General features: G+C 44.7%; 2 protein-coding genes across 6 annotated transcripts in view; both read right to left on the reverse strand.

Moving 5' to 3' along the window:
• The window catches only part of LOC112262262 (zinc finger protein 554-like), a 141,488-nt gene that overhangs the window by 119,862 nt on the left and 6,023 nt on the right, over positions 1-15,603 (reverse strand). The window contains exons 1-4 of one of the 5 annotated variants that reach the window (XM_042330513.1): positions 9,097-9,623; positions 8,548-8,672; positions 8,199-8,375; positions 3,897-4,025 (exon numbers count right to left, since the gene is read on the reverse strand). The exons of the other annotated variants lie outside the window; for them this stretch is intronic. Of the exons in view, the coding sequence (XP_042186447.1) occupies positions 3,897-4,025; positions 8,199-8,375; positions 8,548-8,672; positions 9,097-9,388 (723 nt within the window). The 5' untranslated portion in view covers positions 9,389-9,623. Of the gene's footprint in view, positions 1-3,896; positions 4,026-8,198; positions 8,376-8,547; positions 8,673-9,096; positions 9,624-15,603 lie in introns of those variants that run through there. 5 annotated transcript variants of the gene reach the window in all.
• Positions 1,637-3,447, reverse strand: LOC121847807 (zinc finger protein 775-like). Its single transcript, XM_042330578.1, has 2 exons — positions 3,394-3,447; positions 1,637-3,253 (listed from the first exon to the last, which is right to left on the reverse strand). Exons 1-2 carry the CDS (start codon positions 3,404-3,406, stop codon positions 2,400-2,402), a joined length of 867 nt encoding a protein of 288 aa, XP_042186512.1. The 5' UTR covers positions 3,407-3,447; the 3' UTR covers positions 1,637-2,399.

The following is a 15,603-nucleotide window of genomic DNA, read 5'->3' on the forward strand; positions in this document are numbered from 1 at the left end:
CTGTGAAGGCTGAAGCCCAGGGTGACCTGCCCTGTTCATCATGGATACTGTGGTGTTTGTTTCATAGAGATAGATGTTTCTGTCAGCCCCAGGTATTGATTAGATGAGTTTATTAGTCACATGCACAGGTGTAATTTGTGTAACAGCAGGGTACGGAGACATTTTTAAGCTCCGAGCTCCAACAGTGCAGGTAAAAAAAAGTGAATGAAATGATAATAAAAAATAACAATATACATATTTACAACCACAACAATGATAAATGTCCATTGGGGGGTGGTGGCAGGGTCAGTTGGGGGTGAAGAGTGCCCATAGGGGGGCAGAGGGTAGGAAGTCCGGGGGGGCGGGTAGCTGTCTAGCGGTGATTATTCAGCAGCCTGATGGTCTGGGTGTAGAAGCTATAGGCCAGTCTGACAGTTTTTGCAGTACTGAGTGATGGAAGCGGGGAGAACAGGCAGTTGCTCTGGTGGCTAAGGGTCCCTGATGATCTTCTTGGCCTTCCTGCGACACCTGGTGTTTTAGGTGTCCCGAAGGACAGGCAGTGTGAACCCAATGTTGTGTTCAAATGGGCGTACCACCTTCTGTAGAGCCTTGCGGTCAGCGGCGGTAGAGTTTCCATACCAGGCTGTGATGCAGCTCGACAGTGTGCTCTCAATGGTGCTCTTGTAGAACACTGTGAGGACCCTCGGGGACAGGCATCAAGCCTCCTGAGGTGTCTGTGTGGTTTGACCATTTCAGCTCCTTGGAGATGTGTACGCCGAGGAACTTAAATGTTTTTTTTTCCCTTCTCCATGGCAGTCCCGTTAATGAGGATGGGGGGCATCCAGCCTGGTTCCTCCTGGTTTGCTGATTTTTAGGGAGAGGTTATTTACCTGGCACCACACCATCAGAGTGCCTACCTACTCTCTGTAGGCCTTCTCATCGTTGTTGGTAATCCGGCCTACTACTGTCATGTCGTCAGCGAACTTGATGATGGAGTTGGAACTGTGTGAGGCCACGCAGTCGTGGGTATAGAGGGAGTACAGGAGGGGGCTGAGGATGCACCCTTGTGGGGCCTCCGTGTTAATTATCAGTGTAGTGGACGTGTTGTCGTCTACCCTCACCACCTGGGGGCGGCCCCTCAGGAAGTCCAGGATCCAGTTGCAGAGGAAGGTGTTCAGTCACAGGGTCCTTAGCTTAGTGATGAGCTTGGAGGACACTATGTTAGCTATTAAGCTTGTGTTAATTTTTAAAATAATTAAAATACCAAAAAGCAATTGTGTTGAATTTTTCTTTTTGGGGGGGGGGGTTTCGAAATGTTGTTTGGTAAATAAAAATGGTACAGAACAAAAATGTGTAGCTTACCCTGTCCCACAGCTCATCTTACCCCATAAGTTGAGCCAATAGCTTGTTGAAAAAAAGTGGTCTGTTTTCTAAACTGTAATGTTTAAATACATTCCGATTATTTCCAGGGATACACAACATCCTGAAATATACTGAACAAAAATTTAAATGCAATATGCAACAATTTCCCAAAATTTACTGAGTTACAGTTCATATACGGAAATCAGTCAATTGAAATAAATTCAATAGGCCCTAATCAATGGATTTCACATGACATGAAATACAGATGTGCATCTGTTGGTCACAGATCTCTGTGTATTCAAATTACCAACAATAAAAATGCAATTGTGTTTGTTGTCCGTAGCTTATGTCTGCCCATACAATAACCCCACCGCCACCATGGGGCACTCTGTTCATAACACTGACATCAGAAACCGCTTGCCCACAGGATGCTATATACGTGGCCTGCAGTTGCAAGGCCAGTTGGACAAACTGCCAATTTCACAAAAACAACGTAAGAGGCAGGAAATGAACATTAAATTCTCTGGCAACAGCTCTGGTGGACATTCCTGCAGTCAGCATGCCAATTGCAAGCTCCCTGAATGTATGAAAAGGCTCAACTTACCCCACTCTCCCCTACTTTCAAAAACAATCTGTGACAAGTATAATAACTTCTCACTATGTTGATAAAAAATACATTTTAGAATACTCTGTAAAAGGTTCAACATCACTACTCTGCCTCATCATACACATTCTTTCCTCAGTTCACCTCATCCAGCAGTGGAGCTGTATCTGTGCATGCACACGGGTTCGCTTCACGTTGCTACAACATGGTAGCTGTGGTACCAAAACCGCAGAGAAGTTAAGCCTCACGCTTAGTTGTCGCGCAAATTGACCCACTACTGTTGTTTACTTTGTGCATGTACATCATCTAGCTGAATCTAGCTTTAATGCAGGGTTTGATTGAAATGTCAGAAGCTATCGAGTGGAATGGCTTCTTTCGATGTTATTGAGTGGAATGGTTTTTCTTCTGGTGTATCCTGAGGTAGCTCCTCTCTGAGAACCTCTTCTCGCAGTGCCTACAGCCTTTCTCCCGTGTGAACCTTCAGGTGCTTCTTCAGATGGTGCTGGTGGGAAAACTTCTTCTCACACTGGGGGCAGGTGAAGGGTTTCTCCCCTGTGTGAACTCTCTGGTGCCTCTTCAGGTTGGACGAGTCGGAGAAACTGGCCAGGCACAGGTGGCAGCTGAACGGTTTCTCCCCCGTGTGCATCCTCTGGTGGATCTCCACCTGTTTTGGGAAACTGAAGGCCTTCCCACAGAATGGACACAGAAAGCGCTTCTCTTTGCCACCGGATCTACTGATAGCGTCACTACTACTGTTATTTGCCAATGGGCTTGTGTAGCCATTTAGTGTTGAGGCACTGGCATTGTCTGAGGTCTGGTTTAACATTAGGAGAGTGTGAGGAGGATGAAGACCAGGGAGTGTCTGTGTTGTCGCAGGGTCCATGTTCCAGTTGATAGATCCTATAGAAGGCAGGCTGAAGGCAGCATCTGTTAGGGAGTTAACCTGAGGCGCCATCAGTCTCTCTGAATCACAACTATAGGAGCAGGACGGAGCGTCGCTAGCCGAGTCTGTATCTGTTCCCTCCTGCTGCATATGTACACCTCCTCGTCCCCGCAGACCAAATCTACGCCTCGCCCCGGTCTCAGCCAGTCTGTTGTCATGGATACTAAGTTTGGTTGTTGTTTTGTGTTCGACAGTCTGTTTCTGGTTGTGGTTAACAGCGTTGTTCCCCAGCCCAGAGTTAAGGACACTGTCCCATCCACAGGACTCCACTATGTCACCTCTGGTCCTTGCCTGCTCAGTGGCTGCACCGGTCTGGGAATCCAAGATGGATGCCCAGTCTCCTCTGTTAGCCTCCAGCCAACCACCTGTATGTTTTTGTATGTAAACACAAGTTGTATTGATATAATTTTATGAATGAAGAAAAATAAGAACACATGGCCAGGTGCATCACTATCCCCATTGAAGATCTATTACTGTATGGAGGCTATATGTATTTCTCCCTTACCTTGCTCCCCCATCTTTAATCCACTCAGCAGGTCAATGCTCTCTGGTTCGTCTTCTATTGTCTCCTCTTTGACCAGCAGCAGATCAGGCTTCCCATCCTCCATGTCTACTGACTTTAGTGAGATACAGAGTGAGAGGATATTGGAACAAGAAATCTGATAGGAGCACCATCTGATTGGGAGCATCTTCTGATTGGGAAATTAGGGATATCTATGAGTACTATGCAAAAGTGTTAGTTGATTTTATTACTTGACACTCTAATGGTTTGAACATTGAAAAGGCATGGTCCCACACTAAATTAATGAAGACCTGGGCCCGGATCCACATAGAGTCTCAGAGTAGGAGTACTGATACAGGATCAGTTCCCCACCCATCTACATAACCTTATTCATAATTATATTAAAGGCTTCCACTGATCCTAGATCAGCACTCATTCTCTGAGAGGGTTTGTGGATACAGGCCCTGACCTAATACCATACAGACAGTAGTTCACAGTGGGCTCACCTCAGTGAGACTATGTGTGGTACTGTGCAGCTCAGGTGGAGATGTAGTCTGGTTGTCCTCCATGATCATGGTCCCCTCAGGGTTCCCAAGACCCTCCTCCTTCACCAACAGCAACTCGGGACTCTCCTCCTAGAAGAAACAGGTGATACAGACAAACACACTTTCAACATGGAGCGTTTACCCATCCTCACTATGTTTGAGTCCTATACTGTAGTTACAGAATTACTTAATTGTTGTTAAACCCATCATTGTGGACATAAATATCATATGGGTAAATAGTCAGCTACGATAAGTCAAAAGTCACAATGCCTGGATGCAATATTTTACTCAGGAATATTCAACACTGAAATCATTTACTCTCGTTATTCCAATTGCATCTGTGGATCTTTTCTGCTGACAACAATAAATTCAAATAAAATAAAATTGTCACATGCGCCGCATACAACAAGTGTAGACCTTACTGTGAAATGCTTACTTACAAGCCTTTAACCAACAGTGCGGTTCAAGAAGAGTTGACCAATTAAACTAAAGTTGATTTTTTTTTTTAAGTAACAAAATAAGAGGCTATAAAAAGGATTTACCGGTACCGAGTCAGTGTTAGTTGAGGTACAGGTTAGTTGAGGTAATTTGACATGTAGGTAGGGGTGAAGTGACTATGCATAGATACTAAAACAGCAAATAGCAGCAGTGTACAAAACAAATGGGGTCCGGTAACCATTTGATTAATTGTTCAGAAGTCTTATGACTTGGGGGTAGAAGCTGTTAAGGAACCTTTTGGTCCTAGACGGCAAGCTCCGATACTGCTTGCCGTGCGGTAGCAGAGAAAACAGTCTGTGACTGGAGTCTGACAATTTTTAGGGCCTTCCTCTGACACCGCCTGGTATAGAGGTCCTGGATGGCAGCAAGCTTGGCCCCAGTGATGTACTGGGCCGTACGCAATACCCTCTGTAGCGCCTTACGGTCAGTTGTCATACCAGGCCATGACCAGTTAGGATGCTCTCGATGGTGCAGCTGGAGAACTTTGAGGATCTGGGGACCTATGCCAAATCTTTTCAGTCTCCTGAGGGGGAAAAGGTTTTGTTGTGCCCTCTTCACGACTGTCTTGGTGTGTTTGGACCATGATAGTTTGTTGGTGATGTGGACACCAAGGAACTTGAAGCTATCAACCCGCTCCACTACAGCCCCGTCGATGTTAATGGGGGCCTGTTCGGCCTGCCTTTTCTTGTAGTCCATGATCAGCTCCTTTGTCTTGCTCACATTGAGGGAGAGGTTGTTGTCCAGGTGCACCACACTGACCTCCTCCCTATAGGCTGTCCATCCGTTGTTGGTGATCAGGCCTACCACTTGTGTCATCAGCAAACTTAATGATGGTGTTGGAGTCGTGTTTGGCCACGCAGTCATGGGTGAACAGGGAGTACAGGTGGGGACTAAGTACACACCCCTGAGGGGCCCCAGTGTTGAGGATCAGCATGGTAGACATGTTGTTGCCTACCCTTACCACCTGGGGGTGGCCCGTCAAGAAGGATCCAGTTGTAGAGGGAGGTGTTAAGTCCCAGGGTCCTTAGCTTTGTGATACGCTTCATCGTCACTATGGTGTTGAACGCTGAGCTGTAGTCAATGAACAGCATTCTCACATAGGTGTTCCTTTTGTCCAGGTGGGAAAGGGCAGTGTGGAGTGTGATTGAGGTTGCGTCATCTGTGGATCTGTTGGGGCGGCATGCGGATTGGAGTGGGTCTAGGGTATCCGGGAGGATGCTGTTGATGTGAGCCAAGACCAGCCTTTCAAAGCACTTCATGGCTACCAATGTGAGTGCTATGGGGCGGTAATCATTTAGGCAGGTTACCTTCACTTCCTTGGGCACAGGGACTATGGTGGTCTGCTTGAAACATGTAGGTATTACAGACTCGGTCAGGGAGATGTTGAAAATGTCAGTGAAGACACTTGCCAGTTGGTCTGGCATGCTTTGAGTACATGTCCTGGTAATCCATCTGGCCCCACAGCTTTGTGAATGTGGACCTGTTTAAAGGTCTTGCTCACATCGGATACCGAGAGCGTTATCACACAGTCATCCAGAACAGCTGGTGCTCTCGTGCATGCTTCAGTGTTGCTTGCCTCGAAGCGAGCATTAAAAGGCATTTATCTTGTCTGGTAGGCTCGCGTCACTGGGCAGCTCGCATCTGGTTTCCCTTGGTAGTCTGTAATAGTTTAAGCCCTGCCACAGCCGACGAGCGTGAGAGCCGGTGTAGTAGGATTCAATCTTAATCCTGTATTGATGCTTTGATTGTTTGATGGTTTGTCTGAGGACATAGTGGTATTTCTTCTAAGCTTCCGGGTTAGAGTCCCGCTCCTTGAAAGCGGCAGCTCTAGCCTTAAGCTCGATGCGGATGTTGCCTGTAATCCATGGCTTCTGGTTGGGATTTGGACGGCGTTGTCAATACACTTATTGATGAAGCTGATGACTGAGGTGGTATACTCCTCAATGTCACTGGATAAATCCCGGAACATATTCCAGTCTGTGCTAGCAAAACAGTCCTGTAGCGTAGCATCTGCGTCATCTGACCACTTCCGTATTGAGCGAGTCACTGGTACCTCCTGCTTTAGTTTTTGCTTATAAACAGGAATCCGGAGGATAGAATTATGGTCAGATTTGCCAAATGCAGGGCGGGGGAGAGCTTTGTATGCATCTGTGTGTGCAGTAAAGGTGGTCTAGTTTTTTTCCCCTCTGGTTACACATGTGACATGCTGGTAAAAATGTGGTAAAACATATTTAAGTTTGCCTGCATTAAAGTCCCCGTCCACTAGGAGCGCCACTTCTGGATGAGCATTTTCTTGTTTGCTTGTAGTTGGTTGAGTGCGGTCTTAGTGCCAGCATCGGTCTGTGGTGGTAAATAGAAGGCTACAAATAATCTAGAGAACTCCTGGTAGATAGTGTGGTCTACAGATTATTTTAAGGTACTCTAGCTCAGGCGAGCAATACCTCGAAACTTCTTTAATATTAGACATTGCACACCAGCTGTTATTGACAAATACACACACACCCCCGCCCCTCGTCTTACCAGACGTAGCTTCTTCTCTGTTCTGCTGATGCATAGAAAATCCTGCCAGCTCTATATTATCCATGTCTTCGTTCAGCCAACACTCGGTGAAACATAAGATATTACAGTTTTTAAGGTCCCGTTGGTAGGATAATCTTAATCATAGGTCATCAATTTTATTTTCCAATGATTGCACGTTAGCTAGTAGAACAGATGGCAGTGGGAGTTTACTCGCTCGCCTACGGATTCTCAGAAGGCAGCCCGACCTGCGCCCCCTTTTCCTCCATCTTCTCTTCACGCAAATGACAGGGATTTGGGCCTGTTCCCGGGAAAGCAGTATATCCTTCTCATCGAACTCGTTAAAGGAAAAAGCTTCTTCTAGCTCGAGGTGAATAATCTCTGTTCCTATGTCGATAAGTTATTTTTGGTCATAAGGGACGGGAGCAGCAACATTATGTACAACAAAATAAGTTAAACAACGCAAAAAAAAACTAACAAAATAGCACAGTTAAGAGAATGTAAAAATTCAGCGATCCTCTTCGGCACCATCTTAATATCTACTAAATTGTAGTTCATACCTAAACGAAAAGGACAGGGCTGTGTGAATCGGAAGGTGCCATCGACGTGGACACTGAGTCGCGATCCCTGACTCTACACATTTTGCGATGGGGTGGAGAGAAATGTTTGTAGTTTTGAATATGATATCCGAGTAAGAGTGACGAACATAATCAATGGGGGCCCCCCAGTCGGTAATTTGACCATGATCACTACAAGTTTAGATAGCTGGCTGGACTTACCAATCTTAAAAATGTTAGCTGACATGGGCTAATTGCGCAGCAGTCAGTGACTGACACAAGATTAACTGCTGATGCACAACCAAATTTTAAAAAATATATATATAAAAAAATTGATATCTGTTTTTGGAAATTGATATGCGGGCCGGCAGTTGTCCATCTCTGCTCTAAACCCAAGGACATGTTGCCAGGATTCATCTCTCCTCTAAACCTAAGGATATGTTGCCAGGGTCCATCTATGTAGTGTAAGAACAAGACAGATCATCAACACCAATATCTAACGCGTCACAATTACCACGAGAAGGAACCGTCCTCTGGCTCTGGTGAAATACCGGTAAATACTCTGAGCTGGGAGCAGGACGACAGCCCAGTCTCCCCAGGCCCAGTCTCTCTGGGTCTGATCTGTGGTCAGATCCTGTGTGTAAGAGCCTGTGTGTCAAAGTCTCTGACTTGAGGACGGCATTCAACTGACCTCTGTGATGCTGCGTCGGGTCCTGGCCTGGGGCGCGGCGGCGAGGTCTTTCGGAACTACAGGGTGCGCTACTCCGGCGGCTGCTCCAGTTTGGATGTCTCTGCTGTGCCGTGGGTCCTCCTCTCCTTCAGACCTCTCCTGCTTGACCCCAGGACCTGCAGCCTCTACATCTGCAGACTGACACAAGAAGAGAGGAGGTTATTATCGGTACATTAGTAGAATTGGATAACAATGTCATGGAGAAGTCTCACAAGCTCCCCTATGGCAGATAAATAAGGATGTACATGTAAGCAAGTGAACAGGCCACATTTTCTGTACTTAAAATTTTATGTCACACTATGACACTAACCTCTATCACAATAACATTCTGCATTGAGGTTCCACTCCCCTCATCTATAGCTATGGGTTTGTCATTTCTCCACGCATTGTGTCCCGCTGGCTTCACAAAGCTCCTGTGGCCTCCAGTGAGATATCCTTCATGTAAGAAAGTGATTGGGGGGGGGGTTAAGTTAGGTACTGTCAATGCTCAATGCCATATTGTACACTATTGACCCTGTCTACAATTGGCAAGGATGTAAGGTAACACTTCTTATAACTTCTTGATACACAATTTATTGAGCGATGTATTATGTTCTATGCATCACATTGTTTTCAGTGTATATAATAATATGAAATTCAGTACATCAAGAATCTGGTTAGAATAGTGTTTTTCTTTGTGCAATAATCATTTGTTTTTAATTGACCTGCCTGGTAAAATAAAATTGTGCTCAGTAATCAGTGGCTAGCATTGCATACTATCCAACAACTGACCAAGACCCAATTCTAGGTAACAACACATCGGAACATAAGCGCTGATGGGAACCGGGAGACAGGTCACGCAGCCTTCTGCAAAAAGTACCTCTTGCCATTCCTCTGTATCGGTCAAGGATCTTGACACTACTGGGGCGACTGGCGAGGACGCGCTCTCTCGTTGTCCTCTCTGCGCGCTCCTGTTCCAACTTCAGTTCCTGTAGCTGTAGTTTCCTCCGCAATGCCCTGTTTTCTTTCTGGCTATGAGTTATTTCCAAACGAAACACTGCATAGTCGTCGTCTACGAGTTTACAGATATCTGCCACGGCTGCATTCGCTAGCACCTCCATGATGGAGGCAATTTGAGTGTGAAAAACCATACAGTTAGTAACGTTAGCCATTGTTAGCAGGTAAAGTAACTAGCCTTACCTAGATAACATATATCAACCAAGTCCTCTCCAACGCGAATTAAATATTACATGGGGGTACGTATGTGATGCTTTGCTGTTAAATTAGTCATATTTTGAGTTCCATGTCGTTAATAATCGTCTAAATAACAATAGAAAACGCTCAAGTTTAAATTGCTCTTGGTCACTGTTTACTTTCGTTTGCACTTTAGAGAAAGGATATTATTGGTTGGCGTCATGGCTCAAAGGGCGTGGCAAATGAAAAGGGGTATGCGTGCTGTTCATTGACTTACGGTAATGCTTATTACGTTACATCAACCAATTCATGATTAGTATATTTCGATCTGTTTCTCTAGCGTACACAGATACAAAGTCATAATTATGGCTGAACTCTGCCTATTTCTACAATTTCTCTTAACATTGATTTTAAACCTAACCTTAAATTAAGACCAGAAAGCTCATTTTTATTTTCATATATTTTTATGATATAACCAATGTTGACTTTGGCTGTGTTATCTAGTGAAAACCCTTTCAAACTCAGAGCAGTAAATTACCTAAAAAGAACGGCTGGCTAGATCATATCGGTGGCAAGGTTCGAAGGAAATTCTTATTCTAAATGATAAACACGCAAATAAATGGGGCTTTGTACATTCTGATGGGTTTTATACTGTTTAATGAAACTTCAACCAAAATCTGGAATATAGTGGTCACTTTGAATGCAGCATATGACATAACGAATTAAAAAGCCAGGGAAGGTTATTGTGACAGGGTAGGAACCAATGTTGGTCAGTGTTTCCCAGTGGAGCCTAATGAACGTTACATGAAATGTTTCGCTTACTGTAGCTGAAATATTTATGCTTTGCCTGTTCCTCTTCGATTTAGGATATACCGTTGCACAAACATGTTCGGCCTACACCAGGTATCCGGCTAGATAGCTGCGTTTGCTCTAACTAGGTGCGATTAGCATTAGCTAATACGATTTATTTTCGCCACACCTTACTAAGAAAATACAAACTAGCTGTTTGCAGACAGTAAGATACACAAACTAATAGTGAAATTATAGAATGCATTGACCATGCAGACTGTCACTGCATGTGGTAGTTGTGACTCGTGGTAAGCAGCAAAACATGCTCTCCTTGAGTGACACCGAGTGCAGGGCTTGGTGTGTGTGGAAGGGAGACTACTCAAGTCGCAAACTATAAAAACGGACATTACACTGGCTTAACACGTTTATCAAACCAAACACTGAAAGACCGTTATACAAGTAAAAACACAAACTACCGCTATATAGTAAAATATGATATACCGCCTGGCCCTACTTTACATGATCACTATAATATTTCAGCTAAAGAATGGTTCCCAGATATTCTCTGTGTACATCTCAAGACAAACTGCTACGACTTCTCCCAGTTGTGGACACTCCTATGTCTGATAATGTTACTCAGGCTGGAGAAGCTCTTGTAACATAGTTTGCACTTGAAGGGCCTCTCCTTGGTGTGAACGATCTGGTGCTGCTTTACATATTTCACCTTAGTAAAGTGCTTCCCACACGTGGGGCAGGCATACGGTTTGTCGCTGTCCGTCCTAATGCTCAGCCTCCCACGTTGTGACCCAATGACACCAGCCAGAGGAGGTAGAAGCAGGAGCCACCACCCTCAGGTGGTTAGTATTTGAGCTCCCTACTTGACCTTTAGCCATTGTTTGGGTGTTGTTGGGATTGTGGCTAGGTACCTCTCGTGGTGAACGCCCATCCTGACCCTCTCTGTATTGGTGGGGTAAACCTGAGGTAACTGAGGAAGGCTAGACCCAGGCTTTCTATGAACCCAAACCCCATACTATAAACACAAATTGAACAGAAGAACATAAAGGTTTATATAAGAAACTTTGCTGTACAAACAGAAACATATTATAAAACGTTAACCACAGTCAAGCCCATCTCTAACACTGTGATTCAAGTACCTAACAATATGGAGCCATTGGAGTTTATTATAGAAAATGTCCATCTGTGTTGATTCAAGAATGAAGTATAATGTTTTGGTTAGACGGAGATCAGGGAAACTCAGTCCCTGCAATGATAATACATTTTGATTTGATACAAAAACAACCAAGTCAATCAGCACAGAGTCAATTTTGTATTTAATTTCAACGAAATGGTCATGCACTCACATAATGTGAATTACAGTACTTTTATTGCACAAAACAATACATGTGACAAGTAGCATATCTTCCCACTATTTACTTTTCTGTAAATCTGGTACACTCACTTTGCTGAAATTAATTTTAGAATAATTTGGAAAAGATTCAACATTACATTTCTATAGCGCTTTTCATAGAATCTCAACGCGCTTCAAGAGCTAAAAGAAGACAAAAAACAAGCAATATATCATGACGGGTCAACCAATAGTGGGCCAAGTCGTTGAAAGCGGCATCCTCCGAAGACGTAGAGGGTCAGTTCATGGCTTGAGCGAAGGGAGCTAGACAGAGGATGGTGACGAAGTCTTGCTGACGGTCTTGTAGAGGGTAAGTCTGGGAACCAGCCTGAGTCTCTTATAGCCACTGGACAGTATAGTAGCCGGTCGTCCTTCGTTACGAGCCCTCAGCGCTAGTGGATTCCTCTAGCTCCCATTCCTCTCACGCTTCAGGAGACTCCTCAAATGATGTTCTTAAAAGATCTGGAATTGGCAACCAGGTGAAATTAAAAAAAAAAAGATGGTACTGTGTCCGGATGCATTTTGGAAACAAAGCTCGCAAAGCCAAAAAGTGTTAAACTGTCAGTCAATCTGCAAATCCTTGGCTTAAAAATGGCAGACATTTGCAATTAAAAAAAACTTGATGTTATTAAAAACAAAAGACCTGATTTAAAAAATACATATTAAAAACACCTAAAAATAACTAAATATGTACAAATGCACACATTGCTTCACTACTTCATGTCAAGTAAACCTGAATTAAGGCACTATCGTCTCATTAAAAAACACCAGCATTAAACAACAGGACAAGGTTGTCACTTTTCATTAGTGAAGCATTTTTATAGACATCACACCAACCATCACCATATCATCTACTCTGCCTCATCATACTCATTATTTCCTCAGCTCATCCAGTTCCCTACTACTTCCAAAGCCAACACAATTAACTACAAACTAACTAGTACTACATTACATGTCATTATACTCGGGCTGTGTGCATTTTCTGCTGGTGTATCCTGAGGTAGCTCCTCTCTGAGAACCTCTTCCCGCAGTGTGTACAGGCGAATGGCCTCTCTCCCGTGTGGACCTTCAGGTGCATCTTCAGCTGGTGCTGGTGTGAGAACCTTTTCTCACACTGGGGGCAGCTGAAGGGTTTCTCCCCTGTGTGGACCCTTTGGTGCCTCTTTAAGTTGAATGAATGTGAGAAACTGGCCCGGCACAGTTGGCAGCCGAATGGTTTCTCCCCCGTGTGAATCCTCTGGTGGATCTCCACCTGTTTGGGGAAACTGAAGGCTTTCCCACAGATTCCATCTCCAATAATGCCATTTGTCAATGAGCTTGTGCAGCCATTTAGTATTGAGGCACTGGCATTGTCTGAGGTCTGGTTTAACATTAGGAGAGTGTGAGGAGGATGAAGGCCAGGGAGTGTCTGTGTTTTCGCAGGGTCCATGTTCCAGTTGATAGATCCTATAGAAGGCAGGCTGAAGGCAGCACCTGTTAGGGGGTTAACCTGAGGCGCCATCAGTCTTTCTGAATCACAACTATAGGAGCAGGATGGAGCATCGCTAGCCGAGTTTGTGTCTGTTCTCTCCCGCCACATAGGGACACCTTGTCCCCGCAGACCAAATCTACGCCTCGCTCTGGTCTCAGCCAGTCTGTTGTCATGGAGACTACGTTTGGTTGTTGTTTTGTGTTCGACTGTCTGTTTCTGGTTGTGGTTAACAGTGTTGTTCACCAGCCCAGAGTTGAGGACGCTGTCCCATCCACTGACCTCCACTATGTCGTCTCTGGTCTTGGCCTGCTTGGTGATGTCGACCCCCGGGCCCTTGGATGCAGCCGTCTGAGATACCAAGATGGCTGCCCAGTCTCCTCTGTTAGCCTCCAGCCAACCACCTGCAGGAAGAGTTTAGAAAATAGACTTTACAAACATGGCAGAGAACTCTACATATGGAGTTTGAATCAATTACCCGGTCAAATTCATACATTATAATACGTGTTTTTGCATGGAAACGTAAGTTTCATTTTATGAATGAAGAAAATGAAGAAATAATTACAGCCAGGTGCATCACTATTCCCATTGAAGATCTATTCCATTGAAGATATATTCTATTCCCAACACTCTAACCACTATTCCTAGTGGTTAGTGCGTTGGGCCAGTAACCGAAAGGTTGCTAGATCGAATCCCCGAGCTGACAATGTAAGAATCTGTCGTTCTGATCTGCTGTATATGCTACAACGAACAAGACCCAACAGGTAGGCTGCTATTTGATCATCTGAATGGAGGTGTTGTTATTTGTTACTGACGGACAGGAAAAAAGTGCATGCAGACTCAATTAGCCCAGCTAGCTAACTTAGTTAGCTATTTTAGCCAACTAACTTCTCTCGGTTTGATGCAGTCAAGACAGGTACTTGGTAGGTAGCCTAGTGGTTATAGCATTGGGCCAGTAACCGAAAGGTTGCTCGATCGAATCCCCCTGAACAAGGTAGTTAACTCACTGTTCCCCAGTAGGCAGTCATTGTAAATAAGAATGTGTTCTTAACTGACTTGCCTAGTTAAATAAAGGTTAAATAGAATAAAAAATATTTTTAAAAAGTAGGCTATACACATTTTATTAGGTACACCCATCTAGTACAGGTTGGGCCCACTTTTTCCTCCAGAACAGCGACAGATACGCTGTGGCATTCAAATGTTGCTTAGTTGGTATCAAGGGACCTAACGTGCCAGGAAAACATTCCCCACACCCTTACACCACCAGCCTGTACCGTTGACACCAGGCAGTATCGAGCCCTGGACTCATGCTGCTTATGCCAAATCCTGACTCTGCCATCAGCATGAGGCAACAGTAACCGGGATTCGTCGGACCAGCAAATGTTTTTCACACTCCAATTGTCCAGTGTTGGTGATTGCGTGCCCACTGCACCCACTTCTTCTTGTTTTTAGCTGATAGGAGTGGAACCCGGTGTGGTGATCTGCTGCAATAGCCTATCCGTGACAAGGACCGACGAGTTGTGCGTTCAGAGATGCCGTTCAGCACAGCACTGTTGTGCTGCGCCATTTTTCTTTGCCTGTATGTGACCCGCCTGTTAGCTTGCACAATTCTGGCTGTTTTTTTCACCCACGGGACTACCACTGATTGGATGTTTTTTTCTTTGTCACAGAGTCTCAGTAAACCCTAGGCACTATTGTGCGTGAAAAGCCCAGGAGGCCGTTTCTGAGATACTGGAACCGGCGCGCCTGGCCCAACGATCATTCAACACTCAAAGTCGCTTAGGTTACTCGTTTTGCCCATTCTAACGTTCAATCAAACAGTAACTGAATGCCTCTGTGCCTGTCTGCCTGCTTTATATAGCAAGCTACAGCCACATGAATCACTGTCTGCAGAAGCAAACCATTTTCGTGAACGGGATGGTGTACCTAATAAACTGTGTGAGTATGTCTCCCTTACCTTGCTCCCCCATCTTTAGTCCACTCAGCAGATCAATGCTCTCTGGTCCATCTTCTATTGTCTCCTCTTTGACTAACAGCAGATCAATCTTCCCATCCTCCATGTGTACTGACTGTAAGAGATACAAAGTGAGAGGATGTTGGATCAAGAAATCTGATATGAGCACCCTGCTATGGAGCATCTTCTGATTGGGCAATGAGGGATTGCTGTGAGTACTATGCAAACACGTTAGTTGATGTGACTACTTGACAATCTTTAATGGGTTGATAATTGAAAGGCATGGTCCCACACTTAAGACAAAATGTATCAAGAACAGGGCCGTATCCACAAACCATCTCAGAAAAGGTCTTAGGAGTACTGTTTAAAACCTGTTTTTAAGACAACAACAACAAACAGCTCAGAGTAGGTTTTAGGGTGGGGTTAAGATGCTGCCCAGACAAACTCTGAGCCAGGAGTAAAATCCACTCATAAGTTTCTCAGCTGGTTATCGCAACAGTTTGAGGTACTGCAAAGGAAAGACTGATGATGCTTATTGACATTGGTTATTCCCCATCATTTGCAACAATCGTGATGA

Source organism: Oncorhynchus tshawytscha, linkage group LG11 (genome assembly GCF_018296145.1).
Source record: "Oncorhynchus tshawytscha isolate Ot180627B linkage group LG11, Otsh_v2.0, whole genome shotgun sequence".
Classification (NCBI taxonomy): Eukaryota; Metazoa; Chordata; class Actinopteri; order Salmoniformes; family Salmonidae; genus Oncorhynchus; species Oncorhynchus tshawytscha.